Source organism: Oryzias latipes, chromosome 17 (genome assembly GCF_053564925.1).
Source record: "Oryzias latipes strain Hd-rR chromosome 17, Olatipes_Hd-rR_3.1".
In the NCBI taxonomy this organism is placed as follows: domain Eukaryota; kingdom Metazoa; phylum Chordata; class Actinopteri; order Beloniformes; family Adrianichthyidae; genus Oryzias; species Oryzias latipes.
The window spans coordinates 4,074,839-4,096,345 of NC_136253.1; the positions used below are offsets into that span (position 1 = coordinate 4,074,839).

Consider the following 21,507-nt stretch of genomic DNA (forward strand, 5'->3'; position numbering starts at 1 on the left):
TGGCACCGGGCCGCGGGACACTAGGCACCGGTACCGATCCATCCGCGGCACACTTGGCACCGGTACCGTTCCATCCGCGGGACACTTGGCACCGTGCCGCGGGACACTTGGCACCGGTACCGATCCATCCGCGGCACACTTGGCACCGGGCCGCGGGACACTTGGCACCGGGCCGCGGGACACTTGGCACCGGGCCGCGGGACACTTGGCACCGGTATCGATCCATCCGCGGAACACTTGGCACCGGGCCACGGGACACTAGGCACCAGGCCGCGGGACACTTGGCACCGGTACCGATCCATCCGCGGGACACTTGGCACCGGGCCGCGGGACACTTGGCACCAGGCGGTCCGCGGAAAATTTTTGCACCGGGACGCACAGAAAGAAAAAATAATTTCCATTTTATTGTTTTATTTTTATTTTGAAATTTATTTTATTTTGAAAAGTGACCGGATAAAGTTGCACATGATTACACAGTAGATTTACGTTCATTATTATTATTACTTAAGAGAAAATACCCCCCCCCCCCCGGTCCACGGTAAACGTGCCCCCCACCCCCACCGGTCCGCGGTAAACGTGTCTTGCGTTTTACCGGTCCGCGGTTGGGGACCACTGTTTTACAACACTTGCGCATTCTTTTCTCGTTCATTTCTGTGGGTCACGTGACTGACAGGTTTCCTAGCAGGAGCCAGGACCCAAAATATAGCGGACATCGCCTGGGTTTTTGATGTGAATTTGTTATTATTGGCTTTATAAACACTTTGTTTTATATCACTCAACAAAATAGTATCAACGGAACATTTTTATGTTGCTATGGTGGTAGCTACGGACGCTACCGGCGAACCGGAAGGAAGCCACGGTTTTCTTTTTTTATTGAAAAAGACAATTGAGGTTAACGTTTGAGACAATTTACTGACTTTTGATTCGTTTTAATTGCTTTTACTGCGAGAAATGGACACTAAATTTATTAGTTTTATAGTAATGAGTTCTACTAAATGTTTTTATAGAAAATACCAAGACCAGCCAAAACCGGCGTCCTTTACACCGGCGTCCTAGCTACATTTTTTTTTCTTCATACGATTTTTTCTTTGTCATATTTACAGATCCATCTCTAGGAAAAATAAATTAAACTTTAGTGTAGCCACATGTCTTTTGAGTAATTTAAACAAAAAATATTTACACAAAGCAGGCTTGTTTCGTCAGTCCACGGGTTGGGCAACTAAATGGTGACACCCACTACCTATTTAAACCCCCTGGAGTTTTACATGCTTTGTGGATCGCGATGGAGCCGGTAGGGGACAAAGTCGATGACGCTTTATTTCTCGCAGACGCGCTTATAGAAGAATTCAAGGTGGGTTCGATTTCATTGAATTTTGTAAAAATGAAAAAAAAAAAAAACAAACGTTTATTTATATAACCAGTGACATCGTGTATGTCTTTATAACTTTATTTTGTAGCGTAAACAGCCTGCAGCTGTACAACCGTCGGGAACAGGCCCAGTGACCTTTGTTAGGCACGAGGAGGACGAGTATGGAAATCCTTTGCCTAAAGGCCCGTACACACCGGGACGAATATTCGCCAGGCGTTATTCGCCAGCGTTTTTCGCCACGTTTTTTGTGTTCACACCCAGGCGATTTTCGCTGACGATGAGTGGAGTGAACATGCAATTTCATTCCCTGACATTAGATGGCGCTTAATGTAAAACAGAAATACTCCTGTACACAAGGTGGCGCTGCGCAACTTTACGCTTCTTAAAGTCGCTTTTCACTCAGAAGAAGAGAGCAAGTATTTACACGCTTGTCAGAATCAAACAAAGAAAACATGAATATTTCAAGCACCAGTAGCTCCAACTGGTGCTTGGTTCGGGGATGTTTTAGAATGTCCGTCATTATTGCTTCGCGGCTGTGTAGACGCTACTCGGCGTCCATCTTCTTCGCTGGTATGTGTGCTCAGCAAGGCAGTTTTGTGTTTGAGCGCCCCCAAGTTGTGTTTTACTGTAACTTCAGAAGCTCCAGACACGTGAGCAAAAGCGCCGTTCTCATTGGTCGAGTAGATTTCGACGCGACGCGTCGAAAAAAAAAAACGAACCCGAGGCGTTTTTTTTTTTTGACGCTTTAACGCCTAGCGTTTTTTCGCGTCGGTGTGCACACTCTCATTGGGGCCCTTTGTTTAGTCACGAGGCGTTAAACGTCGGCGAAAATCGCCGGCGAAATTCGTCCCGGTGTGAACAGGCCTTAAACGTCGTAGAACAGGAGAGCGGCGGAAACCTGTTTCATCCAAAAGTGAGTAAACCTGGTCACATTGCTTGTTGCACTTTTAAAACAACAAAGGAAAGGGGATGGAATCAAGGGAAAAGTGGCAAAGCACTCCACTGGCTGGACTTCCTGTGACGTCATTTCCGGGTGAGCTATTCCCAGTGCTAGCTGTGTGACTGCTGTCCTCTTGTTTGGCATTAGCCTTACTACTATTGCTTACTCTAAGGGTTATCTGGGTTAATATTCACATCTAATACCTTTTATTAGCGAATTCACCACTGTTAAACCGCTTGCTGTTCACTTTTCTCATTTTGCTAAATAAACCACTTCTCTTTACTTAAACACCGCTAGCCTTAGCCTAGAACCTAGTATGGCCACCACCACTCCTTCCGCCTCTCCTCCTCTCTCCTGCCCCATGTGCCATATGTTTAGTGATGATCCTGCCTCCTTTAGTGAAGATAGGGGTAGGTGTGTTAAGTGTAGTCTTGTGTTAGACTTGGAGGCCAGGCTGGAGCAGTTAGAAGCGCGGCTCCGCACAGTGGAAGCTAAGCCGGCTAGCCAGGTCGTTACTCGTAGCGCGGGCCGCGCTACCAGGGCTAACTTAGTTAGCACCCCAGCGCCCTCCCAACAGCCGGGAGACAGTCAGGGGTTTGTACCGGTTGGGAGGAAACATAGTGCTAAACGCAAAAACTTAGAGCACCCGAGACTCCACGTTAGTAATAGGTTCTCCCCCCTCAGCGACACACCCGCTGAACACTCAACTCTGGTTATAGGCTCTTCTGAAGTTAGAAACGTGGAGCTCCCAGCGGCTACTGTCAGGTGTTATCCGGGGGCCAGAGTTGGTGACATCGAGGGGAACCTTAGGATGTTAGCTCAGAGTAAGTCCGTCGAGTCGTGATTCACGCAGGCGGTAATGATGCCCGACGGAGACAGTCAGAGGTGGTTAAGTTAAACGTAACTTCGGTGTGTAAACTGGCTAAGACGATGTCCGACACTGTAATTTTCTCTGGTCCCCTGCCGAACTTAGTCAGTGATGAAATGTACAGCCGCTTTTCATCATTTAACCGCTGGCTTTCTAGATGGTGCCCAGAAAACGGCATTGGTTTTGTGGATAACTGGAGCGCGTTTTGGGGGAAGCCCGGTCTCATGCGGAGAGACGGCGTCCATCCCACTCGGGACGGTGCCGCTCTTCTTTCTAGAAACATTTCTGCTAGCCTTAGTCTGTTAACCTGACAATCCAGAGACGAGACCCGGGCGCAGAGCAGCAGTGTAAAACGCTCCTCTGAGCCTCCCTTAGGGTTAGTGCCGGTGCAAAACCCATGCAGGGAAAGTCAAGCAGGTCCTAGCTTTAGCTTATGTGCTGAAAGACAAATGAAAGGAGCGCGTCATAGAAACCTTACAGTGACAGACAGCAGTTCTCACGAGCAGAATTATGTCATTAAATGCGGTTTATTAAACATTCGATCCATTTCCTCCAAGTCCCTCTTAGTCAACGAGTTAATTACTGATAACAATCTTAGTCTTTTAGCCTTAACAGAAACTTGGCTCCATCAGGATGACTATGTTAGATTGAATGAAGCAACCCCCCCCACTTATGCTAACTATCAGAAATCCAGGATTTCAGGGAAAGGAGGTGGTTTGGCAGTAATATCACAGTCTAGCTTACTTCTCAGCCCTAAAGTTAAAAATGCTTATAATTCATTTGAAAGCATCATATTGTCTTTAAGTCACCCAAACAGGAAAACTCGAAAACCTGTTTTACTCATAATTATTTATCGCCCCCCCGGCCCATATTCAGAATTTTTAACTGAGTTTTCCGACTTCCTATCGACTATTGTCTTAGATTCTGATCAAATTATAATATTAGGGGATTTTAATATTCATGTTGATGACCCCAGTGACTGCCTAGGAAAGGCTTTTGCAGCTTTATTAGATGATGTTGGTTTCACCCAAAGTGTGAATGAACCCACTCACTGTCATAAGCACACCCTGGATCTTGTTCTAACCCATGGTATAGAGATCAGCCAGCTGAGTGTCCTTCCTCTTAACCCCATCATTTCTGATCACTTTCTGATTACCTTCCAGTTTACACTGGGACATCCTTCTGCCCCAGTGAATAAGAAACAGCTTAGAAGAACCTTAACTGACCGTTCTGTGTCTGAGTTTAAACACACAGTTCAGCCAGTACTTAGTGATATTCTGAGAAAATACTCTGAGACCAGCTCCCATAGTATCAGTCCTAGTATAAATGACCACTTTGTTAATGATGCCTTACAAGCCCTCAGGAGTACACTCGATGTTGTTGCCCCCTTGAAACCTAAGTTCGTCAGACAAAACCGAGTAGCACCGTGGTTTAACGCTGAAACTCGTTCTCTTAAACGAGAAACCCGTAAGTTGGAAAGAGAATGGCGCCGCTCCGGTTCAGAGCAGTCTCTGGATATCTGGAAACATAGCCTATTAAATTATAAAAAAGCTCTGCGTAGAGCTAGAAGCCAGTACTATTCAACCTTAATATCAGAGAATGGAAACAACCCAAGATTTCTTTTTAGCACTATAGCTAAATTAACTCGCAGTCAGAGCTCAGTAGAACCACATGTTCCTGTTTCTCTCAGCTCTGATGATTTTCTTACATTTTTCGATGGTAAAATCTCAAATATTAGACATAAGTTAAATCAAGTTATTCCTACTATCAGCCCAGAACAGGCTGAAGCGGTAGAAATGGAGGCATCCATAGAAACCTCTGTAACATTAGACTGCTTCACTGCTGTGGATCAAGCGGAAATAACATCAATTATTACGTCCTCCAAATCCTCAACGTGTCTGTTAGACCCAATTCCCACTAGACTTTTTAAAGAAACTTTTCCCCTAATTAATGATCCCATATTAACAATGATAAATGCCTCTCTGGAAACGGGTTACGTGCCACAGTCTTTTAAATATGCAGTTGTTAAACCTCTTCTGAAAAAGCCCAGTTTGGATCCTAGCATCTTGGCCAACTATAGACCGATATCAAACCTGCCCTTTATTTCTAAAATCCTAGAAAGAGTTGTAGTTAAGCAGCTTTACTGCCACCTACAGGACAACAGCCACTTTGAAGACTTTCAGTCGGGGTTTAGACCTCACCACAGTACGGAAACTGCACTAGTTAGAGTCTCTAATGACTTGTTATTGGCCTCAGAAAAGGGACTACTTTCTATTCTGGTCCTGTTGGACCTCAGTGCTGCCTTTGACACTATCGACCACGGTATTTTACTCCATAGATTAGAGCAGGACATAGGGATCAGAGGATCTGCTCTCCAGTGGTTTAAATCCTATCTGTCTGATAGGTATCAGTTCGTTAATGTAAATGGCCATTCCTCTCAGTGCACTCGAGTCAACTATGGAGTCCCACAGGGCTCAGTCTTGGGACCGATCCTGTTTACGCTTTATATGCTACCCCTAGGAAACATAATCAGGAAATACAGCATTAATTTTCATTGTTATGCCGACGATACGCAGTTGTATTTATCCATGAAGCCTGACCAGAATGACCAGATAGAGAAACTGAACGCCTGCATCAGTGACATCAAGACCTGGATGACAATTAATTACCTCCTCTTGAACCCAGAAAAAACTGAGGTCATTATACTTGGTCCTAAAAACCTCAGAGATGCTCTGTCTGCTCAGATAGTCTCCCTGGATGGTATAAGTATAGCCCCCAATTCCACAGTTAGAAACCTTGGGGTTTTACTTGACCAGGATTTATCATTTAAGGCTCACATATCTCAGGCATGTAGAACTGCCTTTTTTCACCTGCGGAATATTGCTAAGATCAGAAATATAATTTCTAAGAGTGATGCTGAAAAACTCATCCATGCATTTGTTACGTCGAGGCTGGATTACTGTAACTCCTTGTTAGCAGCGTGTCCTAAGAGTTCCTTAAGAAGTCTCCAGCTTGTTCAGAACGCAGCTGCTAGATTGTTAGCTGGAACCAGCAGAAGAGATCACATCACTCCTGTGTTAGTTTCGCTCCATTGGCTCCCAGTTGATTCTAGAATTAAGTTCAAGATCCTCCTGTTAACCTATAAGGCCTTACATGGACTGGCCCCGTCCTATATTAAGGACCTCATAGTCCCTTACCAACCAATCAGAACACTTCGCTCGCAAAATGCAGGACTGCTTGTGGTTCCTAGAATTAGTAAAAGTACGGTTGGAGGTAGAGCGTTTAGCCACCAAGCCCCTGTCTTATGGAATAAACTCCCAGCTCATATAAGAGAGGCCGACTCAGTTTCTACATTCAAAGCTAGACTGAAAACATTCCTCTTTGGACAGGCTTATTGTCAGACTAGTTAGTATTCAGAGATTATTTAACTTAATGTTAGTTTGTTTAAATTAAACTTAATAATAACTATTTCTTTTAAAAGGCTGCTAGAAGTTGAAGCTGGGGTAACTATGGTACACTGGGGTTCTGTCCTCTTTCCTCTTTCCTTTTTTACTTCTACCCTTCCTCTCCTCTATTCTTGATCATAATTTATCATTTAGTTCTCCATGCCTCTGTTTGGTGCAGTGCGATTCATGTATTGTCCCTCTTTTCCTCTCCCCTCCTGGGGAGTGGGAGTGCTTCCAGACTCCAGTTGGCTCATCCGTGCTCCAGTTCCTGACCGTTTACCTCGCCTTTGCTCCTGCTCCTACACCTGGCTGTGGATCCTGCCTCTGGCTCATCTCTCGCTCGTCTCTGCTCTGTACCTGACCGAGTACCTCGTCTCTGCTCCTGCTCCTACACCTGGCTGTGGTTCCTGTCTCCGGCTCGACTCGCGCCTTTGACTGTCCCGATAACCACGGCTGGATGAAGCTCGTCTGCTGGACTTTTATATATGTAGTTGTAGATTTAGATAAGTTAATTCTTCTCTAAGATTTCTGGTAAATCGCCTGTCCGTCCTGGGGGAGGATCCCTCCTTCATGTGGGCACCCCTGAGGTTTCTTCGTTTTTTCCGGAATCCGGTTTTTTTGGGAGTTTTTCCTTACCGCGAAGGGGGGTCTAAGGGCAGGGATGCCAGTATAGCTTAGTCAGTTTGTTAGTTCATTTTAGTATTTTTCTATTGAACTCTTTGTATTCGTGATCCTTTTGATTTAATGTTTTACTTCGAAGCCCATCGAGACGACTGTTGTTGTGATTTTGGGCTATACAAATAAAATTGAATTGAATTGAATTGAAGTAGGAAGCTGCTGACAAGATGGCCACACAAGGTTTGGCATCAGGCACACACGTGGCTTTCGCGGTACAAGTCTAGATTTGTTTTTGTAATTTTGGCAGAACCAGAATTTGATACCTCGATTTTTAAAAAGTACTCGGACACCATCCTTTTTGAAAAATTATATTTACATTAAATAAAAAAAAACTCATTCAAACGCAATGCATTGTGGTCTAAACATGCCAATGTGGTGAGCATGGACGCACACTCGTTTTGGCAGACTTCCTAGGGGAGTTAAAGGGCACTGGCTTTTGGAATTTAGATTTGGAAAAAGTGGTTAGCTTATAGCACTTTAGGGTGAAAATGGTGAAACAATTTGGGCTACCATTCAGAGAACTAGACTAAGTGGCCCAACCCCCCTGGCGCTCCCGCTGCCCACAAGGCCAGTGACGGGGTGGGGGGACATCATCATCATCATAATAATAATAATAATAATAATAATATTAATAATAAAAAATAGCCAATCATGATAGAAGGGGATAAGGCTGTGTGAAACGCCTCCATTTACTCCCACTCTAATAACAAGACCCCACTAGTTCTAAATCCTTTTTAGTCGTACAATACAAATATGGAAAACCTACTTTCCACTGTCTTTGTAAAGGGTGAACGGGAATTTGGCGAGGGATTACTGGAATTTAGTGAAAGGCAAGTTCATTTCAGTGTCTTTTTATTTATTTTTTTATCATGGGCGTTTTCTGTATTATAAAACACATATAGATTGTTTTAGTCTATATGATGCCTAACAGGCCAAGATGTTAGCAGGGTATTATCAAGGCTATCTATGCGTACACCATTCCAAGGACCACAATAATTACCTTTAATATGTTATTAAACTTGTCTCAATTAGGAAGTTCTGGATTTTGAGTAATGTGGCTAGAATTGAAAAACTGCTATAACTTTCTCCATAGTGCACTATCCAAAAATAAGCATTTGTTTCAGCTCTAGGATGCTAAGCAACCAGAACAGTGAAAGGCCTGTATGTCTGGCAGATGATTCTCTTTACTCGTGCTCTTATTTATTTCAGGAACTCCAACAATGGCTCAAAGTCCAACTGTAGACCAATTGTGCATGCCATCTACTAGTGGACAGCAGAGTGTGACAGAACCTTCTCACGATATAGGTAAGTTATTGATACAGTTGTCCTCAGAACTTTTTTTTTCTGAGAACAATTTAAAGTATATTAAAATGTAGTTGATCTACATAGTTTACCTCAATTTTTTTCTGTCTAAACAGTTGCTGCATGAATTCCCCTCAATCCATAACTGCTAAAAAACTATATAATGCAGGAATATCTAGTGGTTGGATGCTAAAATTCGGGCACCATGCTCACTACTTTTTTTTTTAAAGGCGAAGAAAGTCCTCAATTTCACAAAGTGAAAATCTAATTGATACAACCATTTTGCGACTGCCATTTATAAATCCATTGTGCTCTGAAGATGAAAACATTGTCACGTATTCATAGCCTTTTGGAATTCTTAATCACGTGGAACACATTTTCAGAATCTACTTTTACATACTGTAACACCCCCCCTGTTTCTTCTTTTTCCTCAATAGGGTCCCTCATCAAAGAGGTTCAAGACCTTCTGGGCCCCGCTGAAGACCCAACTCCCTCACACTGGACGGCTAGGAAAGCTTCGTCCTTGGAAAAGTGGACAGTGTTGAGACCTTTTATGGTCGATCAGATGTTGCAATCTGGGAAGCCAAAAGGGGGACAATGCCATCACTGTCGCTCTCAGGTTGCAGTAATAGTGTGTCACGACTGTTTGCCAAGACCACTATATTGTGCGTCATGTGATTTGGCTGTACATGACAACAGAGTACTTCACAACCGATCAGCGACGGTGGAGGGATTTTATAGGCCACTCCCACCAACCACTTTCATCAAGGAAGAGGGAGGAAAACTTACTTTCCACGAAAGAGGTACTTTTTCTCATTAAAATCACATGGGCCTTTTAAATTTGTTAAATAAATCAAAACCACCCTCAATGCTTGTTTAAAAATCTTTTTTTTAAAAAAAAAAAGATGCATTATTTTTTCCTTTGAGAAATAAAACACATTTGCAGATAATATTTTATGTTTTAACTAATATGAATTGTTTACTTTTACAAGCATGCCTTTTGCCTGTCGTCCTTCCCTGCTGTGACTGCTCTACTGGTCAAACAGAAGTTTCTGCAGGAAAACAAGTGATTCTGATTGGAATGAACGGTAATGTTCCTTTCTTCTTTTTTTCAAAATAATAGTCTTTCAAAGTTATACTGTAATAAAATGTGATTTATTTCTTTTAAAGGACGATACAACCTATCCCTGCCAAATGTTACCTGTTCCTGTGGAAAAACCTGGGATGTTGGCATTGGTGATTTGGTTGAAAGTGGATATTGGCCAGCCACAGTACATTTTGAGACTTTATATACAGTGGATTTGTTCACATCATATGAAGATCTTAAAATTACTGCACCAGGAATGTCAAGGCATGCTTTTGTCGGAATGCTTGAACAGCGCACTAAAGTCTTTGGTCGAGTAAGTTACATAATTGAGGCAACAACTGTGTTTTACATTGACTGTTGTATCTTTAACTTTTGTCTTTTTTTTTGTTTTCTTTTCGTTTGTTATTTTTTCGAGTGGAAAAATATGTGGCAACACCATGCAGAAATCTTTTCTGGAGTGGTCCTATGCCAAATTTGAAGTTGAGAGGCTGTCACTGGTGCATCACTTTAAGTGCCCAGCATGCACCCCCTCCATGTTGGCTGTTGCAGTGGATGGGAACCGCAAACTTTACCGCTTCAGAAGCCAACCAGGGTATGGGGTAAACATTTTCAATGTTATGTTGAATTTTCTATGGATGTAATTTTAACATGTTTTTTTTTTTCCATTAGACCTGATGGATTTTTTGACGGTGTTTTTTTGGCGAAAGATACAGAGGTGGCCTCTTTTGTGGACTATATCCATGGTGCAACACGACATGTAAGGTCGACTTTTTTAAAAGTGTATTAAGTTTCTCAAAATATTCCATGCATCTTAATATACAACAATCAAATTTGTATATCTTTTGGTCATCTGTAATAGAATCCTGGAAAGGGAAGATGTGGAGGAGGCGAGTGGTTAGCAGCACGAGAGTCCTCTCACAAATCTGCCAGCAAAGTGGATGAGGAAGGTGTTGAGGTTGCTGTGTGCCGTCACGGGGGCTTGTTGAAAGGACTCAATATGTTCCGTGGAGAAATTTTTGCATATCCTCTCTTTCTCCAAAAAGAACTTGCTGCTCAGAATGTAGGGTTTTTCTGCTCCGATGTGGTGTGCAAATATTGGCCATATCTGCAGAAGGTTGTGCGCCACTGTCCTGAACTACAGGGGCTGTTGACAATGCGTCCTTTCCTCTCAATCATGCATGCTAAAGCACATTCCTGGATGTGTGAGGTAATGATTGCCAACCTCTTTTGCACTATCACTCCAGATATTAAACTCAATGCTAACGGAAACAAATCACATTTGTTGCAGTTGCAGTGGGGAGGTCGAAACCAAGATGGAGCAGGAATAACAATGGGGGAGGAGGTTGAGCAAGTGAACAGCTTCCTGTCTCGGGCAGCCATATGTTCTAAATACATGTCCAAAGCTGGTAAGTATATTATAAAAATGTATTGTTTTTTGTTATGCTGGGCTAATATATGTTGTGCTTGAAGTACGCACAGATATCCTTACGATACAGGCTATTGGATGGAACAAGCGGAAGGTGGAAAAGCTTGACCAGATGCTAGCAAAAAGATACATCAAGGTAAAAACTAGACATCCATTTTCCATGACTCTTAGACTTCTTTCATTCAAACACTGTTCAACAATGTTGCAATATTTTTGACAGACCGCACAAAGGATTTCTGAAGCATTGGCAGATCTTGACCAACTAACTAAAGAGCTGTCGATACAAGAAGACACTGTCCAGCAATGGGTGTCTGATGTAAAAAATTGGGCTGCAGGTACTGTGAAGCTTATTGGGGAAAAAAAATTATAGACAGACAGACAGACACACAAAAATTGTTCTTTTTTTTTAATTCCAATGACATTTATATTAGTAAACCTCCAAATGAGGTGCCTTTTTATAGAATTTTGGCCCAAGTCAAACTGTCAAAGCACCTTGTGTTCTTAAAATAATTTTAATTACTTCTACTTTTCTCCCCACAAGATTCAACTGGTCATAATGACCTTGAAAAAACCATTGAAGGACTGTATCTGAGCATCAAACAGAGGAAATATGAATTGTATCGCAAGGCTGGTGAGGGGAAAAAAATAAAAAGTTATTGAAAATGTCTGAAATACTCTTGTAAGATAAAGCTGGGTATGCATGAACTTTTTTTTCCCTCTAGATGGCAACAAACGGCGTCATCTATTACGAAAGAAGATTGCTACAGAAAAGAGAGCCTTAGACGATGCCATCACAAAACGAAACACTGATTTGTCTGAAACAGAGAAATTACCTTCTTCTGATGTGCTTTTGGCTCATGAGAACTATTTCTGGCCTTGGGAATGTACGTTTTTTTTGTTTTGTTTTTTTATTCAACAAAAAACTTTAATACCTAACTTTAGATGAATTTTAATGGGGATTTGAAATGACTGAAACTGTGCCGAATTTTAGGTCATGGTGACATGGTTAAGAAAAAGCAGCTTTTTGACAAGGTAATGCTGCTGACCAGGTTGAAAGAAGAGGAGGTCATTGTGGTTCGGGAAGTTAAGCAGCACTGGGAGTACCTAAGGAATGCGGTTGGGATGCTTGAAGAGCTTTCTTCTCAGATTTCTGAAGGGATCACTGAGCAAAGTTGGTAAAACATTCTTTTATAAATGAAAATATGGAAAGACACTTGATTTTAATTTGTCTTTTTGTCATCGTCAGGCAACACTGACGCCTTGACAGAGCAAGGACGAGAGGGGCTACTGTGTTTGCTGAAAAGAAGGTCGACAGAACTCCGTGCTCGACAGGATGCTGCACGCAAAATATACCAGAATGTTTTAGGATTGCAAGCATTGTGTTTAGATGACTCTTCCACAGATGAGGAAAACTTAGACAGTAGTTCCTCGGATGAAGATAATTGACACCGCCATGCCCACCCCACCCCCAAATGTCTCCAGAAGAACATAAGTAAACTGTGATAATTGACCAATAAATTCTCTTGAATGAAATTGGTGGATTTTTAATTTTGCACTACTCTTTTTACATTGCATAATTTAAAGGTATTATTAAACTAGTTCTGATATGGATATTATACTATATGTATGTATATGTGTATACATATATGTAGGTATGTACAGTGAGGTCAATAAGTATTTGATCACCCTGTGATTTAGCAAGTTCTCCCCCTTAGGAAACATGGAGGGGTCTAAAATTTTTCCATTTCCACAGTGAGAGCCAGAATCTAAAGAAACATTCAGAAATCGCATACGATTTTTGTAAACAATTTATTTGTATATTACTGTTACAAATAAGTATTTGAGCACTTAATTATCAGAGATTTCTGACCAGCAAAGACTTGCAGTTCTGCTTTTAAATAGGGCAATTGCCAAGCAGCTTGGTGAGAAAAGGACAACTGTTGGAGCAATTGTCAGAAAATAGAAGAGGCTAATGATGACTGTCAATGTCCCTCGGACTGGGGCCCCTCGCAAGATCTCATCTCGTGGGGTATGGATGATGCGAAGGAAGGTGAAGAATCAGCCCAGGATTACACGGGAGGAGCTGGTCAATGACCTGAAGAGAGCTGGGACCACTGTTTCCAAGGCTATAAGTAATACATTGAAACGTCATGGTTTAAAATCATGTATCGCACGGAAGGTTCCCCTGCTGAAGTCAGCCCATGTCAACGCCCGTCTGAGGTCTGGCAATGACCATCTTGATGATCCAGACGAGTCATTGGAGAAAGTCTTGTGGTCTGAGACCAATATAGCACTTTTTGGTCTCAACTTTATTCAGTGTGTTTGGAGGAGAAAGAAGAAGCATCATCCCAAGAACATCATACCTACAGTGAAGCACGGACGTGGAAGCATCATGCTCTGAGGGTGTTTTTCTGCATAAGGGACAGGACGACTGCACTGTATTAAGGAGAGGATGAACAGGGCTCTGTGTTGTGAGATATTGGGCAAAAACCTCCTAACCTCTGTCAGAGCGTTGTAGATGGGTCGTGGCTGGGTCTTTCATCATGACAATGACCCGAAGCAAACAGCCAAGAAAACCAAGGAGTGGCTCCGTAAGAAGCATATCAAGGTTCTGGAGTGGCCTAGCCAGTCTCCAGACCTAAATCCAATAGAGAATCTTTGGAGGGAGCTGAAACTCCGTGTTGCTCAGCGACAGCCCTGAACCCTGACAGATCTAAAGAAGATCTGTGGAGGAGTGGGCCAAAATCCCTAATGCAGTGTGTATTAACCTAGTGAAGAAATAAATGAACCGTTTGACCTCTGTAATTGATTAACAACGGCTTCTGTACCAAATATCAAAGTTGTTTAACTCAAGTGATCAAAAACGTATTTGTCACAGACTTTTACAAAGAAATTGTACAACGTGATTTCTGAATGTTTCTTCAGATTCTGTCTCTCACTGTGGAAATGCACATATGATGAAAAATTTAGACACGTCCATGTTTTAAAATTGTGAGAACTTGCTGAATCACAGGGTGATCAAATACTTATTGACCTCACTGTATATAAGTATCAATGTTACTGTTTTTCTTGGAAAACAATGGATCACACATAGGATGTATGATCCATCCCCTTGGGTCCAACCTGAAGCTAAGTATCAGGAGCTGAACATACGTACATTATTTTTTGGGAGTAAATGTCAATATGCAATTTGAATTGATCTCCAGACCTCATCTCTCACATCCACATAAAATTTTGATCATACCGAAAACGTTTAACCCCTTGATATCCATTGATGCACATATGCATATCCATTCCAATATATTTAAATTTTTTCCGCAGGTGTAAATTAATTTAGATGTTAATAGGTAAACAATGTATGAAATTCATAAATTATATATTTTAATGTGACAGGCTCTGAAAGTTTTCAAAGCTAAAGTTTAATTCTATATCAAATGAAAGTATAAAAAGGGGCCTATGTGTCATGGTGCCTCTGTCAGACTCCTCCCCCCTCTCCTCTCCGCTTGGTTCCTGATTATCCCCAGCTGCTTCCACTCACCTCATCGACACACCTGCCTTCTTAAGGAGCTCCAGGATCTTCATTCAACGCCAGTCCGTTGCCCCTGATGGTGCATATTTGGCCTCACGTCAAGTTCATGCTTTGTTGCCTTGCCTTAAGCCAAGTAGTTAACATATGCTGTCTTACCTGTCTCCAGGAAACCTCAGCCACGAGTGGTCACCCACAGCAGCCGTAATCCGGACTCCTCTACTGGTCTGTTCCCTTCATCCTCACCACGAGCCTCTGCCGAACCAGCTGCCTCACGAGACGGACACACGCTGCCGACTCCAGACCCGAACGAGCAGTTCCACCAGTGACGCCACGAGCCGCAGTTACATTCTCGGACCTCCAGTAACAGATACCTACCTGTCTGGCCCTCATATTAAATCTACCTTCTCGCCAAGACATCTCTGTCCTGTGTCTCATTCCGGGTTTCAGCATCTGGGTCTCAGTCGTTCTATAGTCATGACAGAACGGACTGGCCATAATCCCGACCCAGCTGACCCGGAGGGACTCAGATTAGCCGTATCCCAGCAAGGCATATTGCTTGGTCGCCAGGCCGACGCCCTATCCCAGATGGCCGCGGCCCAACAGGACCTTTTTCACCGCCTGGACGGTTTGACACAGACATTGAACAATTTAACCGGACATTTTTCCCATGTTCCAACAGATACGGCTCAAGCTACGGCTAACTCGGCTACTTCCGTTTCCGGATCACCCTCCGCTCACGAAAACATCCGGCTGCAACCGGAACCATTTACTGGTGACGTCGAAGCCTGCGGAGGATTCCTCCTCCAATGCGAGCTGATTTACCAACAAGCCCCCCGTCATTATCAGTCGGATCACAGTAAAATATCACTGATCGTCAACTCTCTACGCAATAAAGCCCTCCAGTGGGCCCAGGCTTTCCTCTCCTCCAATCCCATAAGCCACCTCACTTATGAACGTTTTCTCAGAGAGTTCCAGTTAATTTTCGACCAACCACGCAAACAGGACGAAGCAACCCGTCGGTTACTCGCGCTCAGGCAGCGTAACCGCTCGGTGAGTGAACACGTTATAGATTTCCGTATTCTGGCGGTCGAGGCAGGCTGGCCCGACGCAGCTTTGAAGGGGATCTTTTACCAGTCTTTAAATGAACAAATTAACAAATTCTAGCCACAGGGGTTGCAAGCCAGTTGCCTCTGTGCCGGTCCCAAGCCCGGATAAATAGAGAGGGTTGCGTCAGGAAGGGCATCCGGCGTAAAAATTGCCAAAATAACCATGCGAATCATCCACAACACTTTAGACATACCGGATCGGTCGAGGCCCGGGTTAACAACGACCGCCACCGATGCTGTTAACCTACAGGGTGTCGGTGGAAATTTGACTACTGTTGGTCGAAGAAAGAGGGGAGGCAGAAGGGCCCGTGGCCAGAGAGAGAAGGGAAAAGGCAGGAACATAGGTTTGAGAATAGGGACTCTTAACGTTGGCACAATGACAGGGAAAGGCAGAGAGCTGGCAGACATGATGGAGAGAAGGAAGGTAGATGTACTGTGTGTGCAGGAGACAAGGTGGAAGGGCAGCAAGGCACGTAGTATTGGAGGAGGATACAAACTTTTCTATCATGGTGTTGATAGGAAGAGAAACGGGGTAGGAGTGATTCTGAAGGGGGAGTTTGTAAACAGTGTTCTAGAGGTGAAAAGAGTCTCAGACAGGATGATGAGCCTAAAGTTAGAAATTGAAGGGGTGATGGTGAATGTAGTCAGTGGGTATGCGCCACAGGTTGGCTGTGAGTTAGAAGTGAAGGAGAGATTCTGGAGTGAGTTGGATGAGGTCATAGAGAGTTTTCCCAGAGGAGAGAGAGTTGTTATTGGAGCAGACTTTAATGGGCATGTTGGTGAGGGCAACAGAGGTGATGAGGAGGTGATGGGCAGGTTTGGTGTGAAGGAAAGGAATCTGGAGGGACAGATGGTGGTGGACTTTGCGAAGAGGATGGAAATGGCTGTAGTCAACACTTACTTCCAGAAGAGAGAGGAACATAGAGTGACATACAGAAGTGGAGGTAGGAGTACACAGGTGGACTACATCCTATGTAGACGAGGTCATTTGAGAGAGGTTAATGACTGCAAAGTGGTAGTAGGAGAGAGTGTAGCCAGACAGCACCGCATGGTGGTGTGTAAGATGACTCTGGAGGTCAGGAAGAAGAAGAGAGGGAAAACAGAAAAGAAGACCAAGTGGTGGAAGCTACAGAATGAAGAAACTTGTGAGGAATTTAGGCAGAAGTTGAGACAGGTCCTGGGTGGTCAGGATGAGCTTCCAGATGACTGGGAAACTACAGCAGAAATTATCAGGGAAACAGGTAGGAAGGTGCTAGGTGTGTCATCTGGAAAGAGGAAAGACGGTAAAGAGACTTGGTGGTGGAATGAGGAAGTACAGGAATGCGTCCAGAGGAAGAGGTTGGCTAAAAAGAAGTGGGATGTAGAAAGGACTGAGGAAGGTAGACAGGAGTACAAGGAAGCGCAGCGTAGAGTGAAGAGAGAGGTGGCAAAGGCCAAACAGAAAGCTTACGATGAGCTATATGACAGGTTAGACACAAAGGAAGGAGAGAAGGACTTGTACAGGCTAGCCAGACAGAGAGACAGAGATGGGAAGGACGTGCAACAGATAAGGGTGATTAAGGACAGAGATGGAAAGGTGCTAACAACCCAGGAGAGTGTACAGAAAAGATGGAAGGAGTATTTTGAGGAGCTGATGAACGAGGAAAATGACAGGGAAAGAAGGGAGGAAGATGTGGTTGTTGTGGAGCAGGAAGTAGCAGAGATTGGAAAGGATGAGGTTAGGAAGGCTCTGAAAAGGATGAAGAGCGGAAAGGCCGTTGGTCCTGATGACGTACCTGTGGAGGTATGGAAGTGCCTAGGAGAGACAGCAGTGGAATTTCTAACAAGGTTGTTCAATAGGATTTTAGAGAGTGAGAAGATGCCTGAGGAATGGAGGAGAAGCGTTCTGGTTCCGATCTTTAAGAACAAGGGTGACACGCAGAACTGCAGCAACTATAGAGGAATAAAGTTGATGAGCCACACAATGAAGCTGTGGGAAAGAGTAGTGGAAGCCAGGCTTAGGAAGAAGGTGGAGATTTGTGAGCAGCAGTATGGTTTCATGCCCCGTAAGAGCACCACTGATGCCATTTTTGCTTTGAGAATGTTGTTGGAAAAGTACAGAGAAGGTCAGAAGGAGCTGCATTGTGTGTTCGTAGATTTAGAGAAGGCGTATGACAGGGTGCCGAGGGAGGAGCTGTGGTACTGTATGAGGTCGTCTGGAGTGGCAGAGAAGTATGTCAGAGTAGTTCAGGACATGTATGAGAGAAGTATGACGGTGGTGAGATGTGCTGTAGGTCAGACAGAGGAGTTCAAGGTGGAGGTGGGACTACACCAAGGATCAGCTTTGAGTCCTTTTTTGTTTGCTATGCTGATGGACAGGCTGACAGACGAGGTAAGACAGGAATCTCCCTGGACAATGATGTTTGCGGATGACATTGTAATTTGCAGTGAGAGTAGAGAGCAGGTGGAGGAACAGCTAGAGAGGTGGAGGTTTGCTCTGGAAAGAAGAGGCATGAAGGTCAGTCGTAGTAAGACAGAATACATGTGTCTGAACGAGAGGGATCAAGGTAGAAGCGTTAGGTTACAGGGGGCTGAGGTGAAGAAGGTGCAGGAGTTTAAGTACTTGGGGTCAACAGTTCAGTGTGATGGGGAGTGTGGAAAAGAGGTGAAGAGGCGAGTGCAGGCAGGTTGGAGCGGGTGGAGGAAAGTGTCAGGAGTGTTGTGTGACAGAAGAGTGTCAGCAAGACTCAAAGGAAAGGTGTACAAGACAGTGGTGAGACCAGCTCTGCTCTATGGGTTAGAGACGGTAGCAGTGAGACAGAGACAAGAAGATGATTTGGAGGTAGCGGAGATGAAGATGTTGAGGTTCTCCTTAGGAGTGACCAGGTTAGACAGGATAAGGAACGAGTACATCAGAGGGACGGCTCATGTTGCCTGTGTTAGCGACAAAGTCAGAGAAGCCAGACTGAGATGGTTTGGACATGTTCAGAGGAGGGATAGTGGATATATTGGTAGAAGGATGTTGGAGATGGAGCTGCCTGGCAGGAGGGCAAGAGGACGGCCAAAGAGGAGATACATGGATGTCTTAACAGAAGACATGAAGTTGGCTAATGTTAGGGTAGAAGATGTCCATGATAGAGTGAGGTGGAAAAGGATGATTCGCTGTGGCGACCCCTGATGGGAAAAGCCGAAAGAGAAAGAAGAAATGAACAAATTAAGGATCATCTGTGTTCTCAACCCGAAGCCCGGTCATTTGAGGAACTGGTTTCTGCGGCACTCCGCTCTGATGTACGCCTGCGGGAGCGTCAAAGGGAACGAGGGCCCGTTTTCCAGCGTGCCGCAACCACTACATCCTCCAACTTCTCACACGCTGTTCACGCCACCCCTCTCGACTCCCTCAGCCCCTCTAGACCTCCAGACGAGCCTATGCAGGTTGGACACTCTCGACTGTCTGAAGAGGAACGCCGCAGACGGCGCATGGAGGGGGCCTGTTTCTATTGCGGAGCAAAGGGCCACATTGTCATCTCCTGCCCGCTTCGTTTAAACACCCGAACCCCTCGCTAGGAGACAGGCTGCGAGGGGTAACAAACATCTACCTGGCCGGTAATAATTTTTTACTAATCCCTGTCAAGTTAAGTCACGATCTCCAAGTGCATGAGTTACGGGCCCTGGTCGACTCCGGGGCCGAGCAGAGTTTAATTGACCAGCAACTTGTTAATGAACTGTCGATTCCCACAGAACCCCTGGAGAACCCCATCAAGGCTTCCGGTTTAGGCGGTCAACTCTTATCCCGCATCACCCACCGCACCAAACCCATCCTGCTCATTACTTCTGGCAACCATCGTGAGTCTATCCGTTTCCTCATCACCAAGTCCATCCATACTCCCATAGTACTCGGGTTTTCCTGGCTAAAACTGCATAATCCTCAGTTTAATTGGGCTCAAGGGACTATAATCCAGTGGAGCCCATATTGCCTCGCTAATTGCCTTCTCTCTGCTCTCCCTTCCGTTACTTCTCCTAACGCTGAGTGTCATAGCCAAGTCGATTTGTCCAACATTCCTCGTTGTTATCATGATTTAAAAGCAGTATTTTGCAAAACCAAAGCTAGTGCTCTCCCACCTCATAGACCTTATGATTGCGCCATAAACCTGATGCCTGGCGCTCCATTGCCCAAGGGCCATTTGTTTAATCTATCTGGACCAGAAAAGACAGCCATGGAGAACTACGTACAGGAAGCCCTCGCCCTGGGGCACATTCGACCCTCCTCCTCCCCCGTGGGAGCAGGCTTTTTCTTCGTGCAGAAAAAAGACAAGTCCCTCCGACCATGCATTGATTATCGCGAACTAAATCAAATCACCGTAAAAGACAAATACTCACTGCCATTAATCACCTCTGTTTTTGATGCCGTCCAGAAGGCTCGCATATTCACAAAGTTTGATCTCCGCAATGCCTACCACTTGGTCCGAATTAAGGAAGGGGACGAGTGGAAAACTGCCTTTAACACCCCGTTAGGGCATTACGAATATTTAGTAATGCCTTTCGGCCTCACCAACGCCCCGGCAGTTTTCCAAAGGCTAGTTAACGATGTCCTTCGGGACTTCATTAATCGATTCGTCTTTGTCTATTTAGATGATATTCTTGTCTACTCCCACGATCTGGCTCAACACGAGCATCACGTTCGGCTGGTGTTGGAGAGACTATTGGAAAATCAGCTTTTCGTTAAGCATGAAAAGTGCGAATTTCATTCCCCCACTGTACAGTTTCTCGGTTACATTATCGAGGCTGGCTGCATACGCCCTGATCCATCCAAAATAGAAGCTGTTACCAACTGGGAACCTCCAACCAGCCGTAAGAAGCTACAGCAATTCCTGGGCTTTGCTAACTTTTACAGACGCTTCATACGCAATTACAGTAGTATTGCTTCTCCCCTTACACGCCTCACTTCCATAAAGCATCCCTTTGTCTGGTCCAACGAAGCCCAACAGGCCTTCAACAGGTTAAAGAAACTGTTTGTCTCTGCCCCGATCCTCATCCAACCTGACCCCTCACGGCAATTTATCGTTGAGGTCGATGCCTCTGACTCAGGGGTGGGCGCTGTCCTCTCACAGAAGGAGGAGAGTTCTGGAAAACTCAAACCTTGTGCGTTTTTCTCTCGCAAGCTGTCCCCTTCTGAGCAGAATTACGACGTTGGCAACCGGGAACTCTTAGCCATCAAACTTGCCCTGGAGGAGTGGCGTCACTGGTTGGAGGGAGCCGAGCAGCCTTTCATCGTCTGGACGGACCATAAAAACCTGGCATACCTACGCTCCGCGAAAAGACTCAACTCCAGGCAAGCTCGTTGGTGTCTTTTCTTTGACCGGTTTCACTTCACCATAACCTACAGACCAGGCTCCCGCAACACCAAACCCGATGCCCTCTCCAGGAAATACAGTCCGTCTGAGAACACTCTATCATCAATCCTCCCTTCATCCTGCATCATAGGAAGTGTCACCTGGGATATCGAGGCCAAGGTTCTTCAAGCCCTGGAAGGGGACTCTGACCATCCACCCGCTCCCAGGGGCACACTGTTTGTACCCGCTCATCTCCGCTCCGAAGTCATCACTTGGGGTCACGCGTCTCGTCTGGCGTGCCATGGGGGGGTCCACCGTACCCTCCATTTACTTCATAAGAGGTTTTATTGGCCGTCTATGGAGAAGGATATTAGGGAGTATATCTCGGCGTGCTCCACCTGCGCCCGATCCAAGACGTCCTCCTCGGCTCCGGCGGGGTTGCTCCAC

General features: G+C 44.7%; 1 protein-coding gene and 1 long non-coding RNA gene across 3 annotated transcripts; both read left to right on the forward strand.

Annotated features, from left to right (window-relative positions):
• The first annotated feature begins 2,235 nt into the window (after nt 1-2,235).
• LOC144986627 (uncharacterized) lies at nt 2,236-9,151 on the forward strand. The gene is made up of 3 exons (XR_013650457.1): nt 2,236-2,282; nt 8,511-8,606; nt 9,041-9,151. It is a non-coding gene; the product is annotated as an uncharacterized LOC144986627 (long non-coding RNA).
• Nucleotides 9,152-10,101: 950 nt separating this feature from the next.
• LOC144986626 (uncharacterized) lies at nt 10,102-12,649 on the forward strand. Of its 2 annotated transcripts, XM_078934190.1 has the most exons (10): nt 10,102-10,282; nt 10,360-10,447; nt 10,550-10,897; nt 10,979-11,096; nt 11,161-11,252; nt 11,337-11,451; nt 11,658-11,747; nt 11,839-12,000; nt 12,108-12,287; nt 12,363-12,649. In XM_078934190.1, the coding sequence occupies exons 1-10, from the start codon at nt 10,128-10,130 to the stop codon at nt 12,560-12,562; spliced, it is 1,548 nt and encodes a 515-aa protein (XP_078790316.1). In that variant the 5' UTR covers nt 10,102-10,127; the 3' UTR covers nt 12,563-12,649. The 2 variants fall into 2 exon arrangements, with proteins under 2 accessions (XP_078790316.1, XP_078790315.1); XM_078934189.1 differs by having other exon boundaries at nt 10,550-11,096.
• The last annotated feature ends 8,858 nt before the right edge of the window (nt 12,650-21,507 follow it).

Bases quoted from the DNA above. Each gene is read 5' to 3' on its own strand.
- LOC144986626 (XM_078934189.1), top strand. From the start codon at position 10,128: ATGCAGAAATCTTTTCTGGAGTGGTCCTATGCCAAATTTGAAGTTGAG. The intron at 11,097-11,160 runs GTAAGTATATTA...TTGTGCTTGAAG, and splicing joins TAAATACATGTCCAAAGCTG to TACGCACAGATATCCTTACG. The intron at 11,452-11,657 runs GTACTGTGAAGC...TCTCCCCACAAG, and splicing joins TGTAAAAAATTGGGCTGCAG to ATTCAACTGGTCATAATGAC.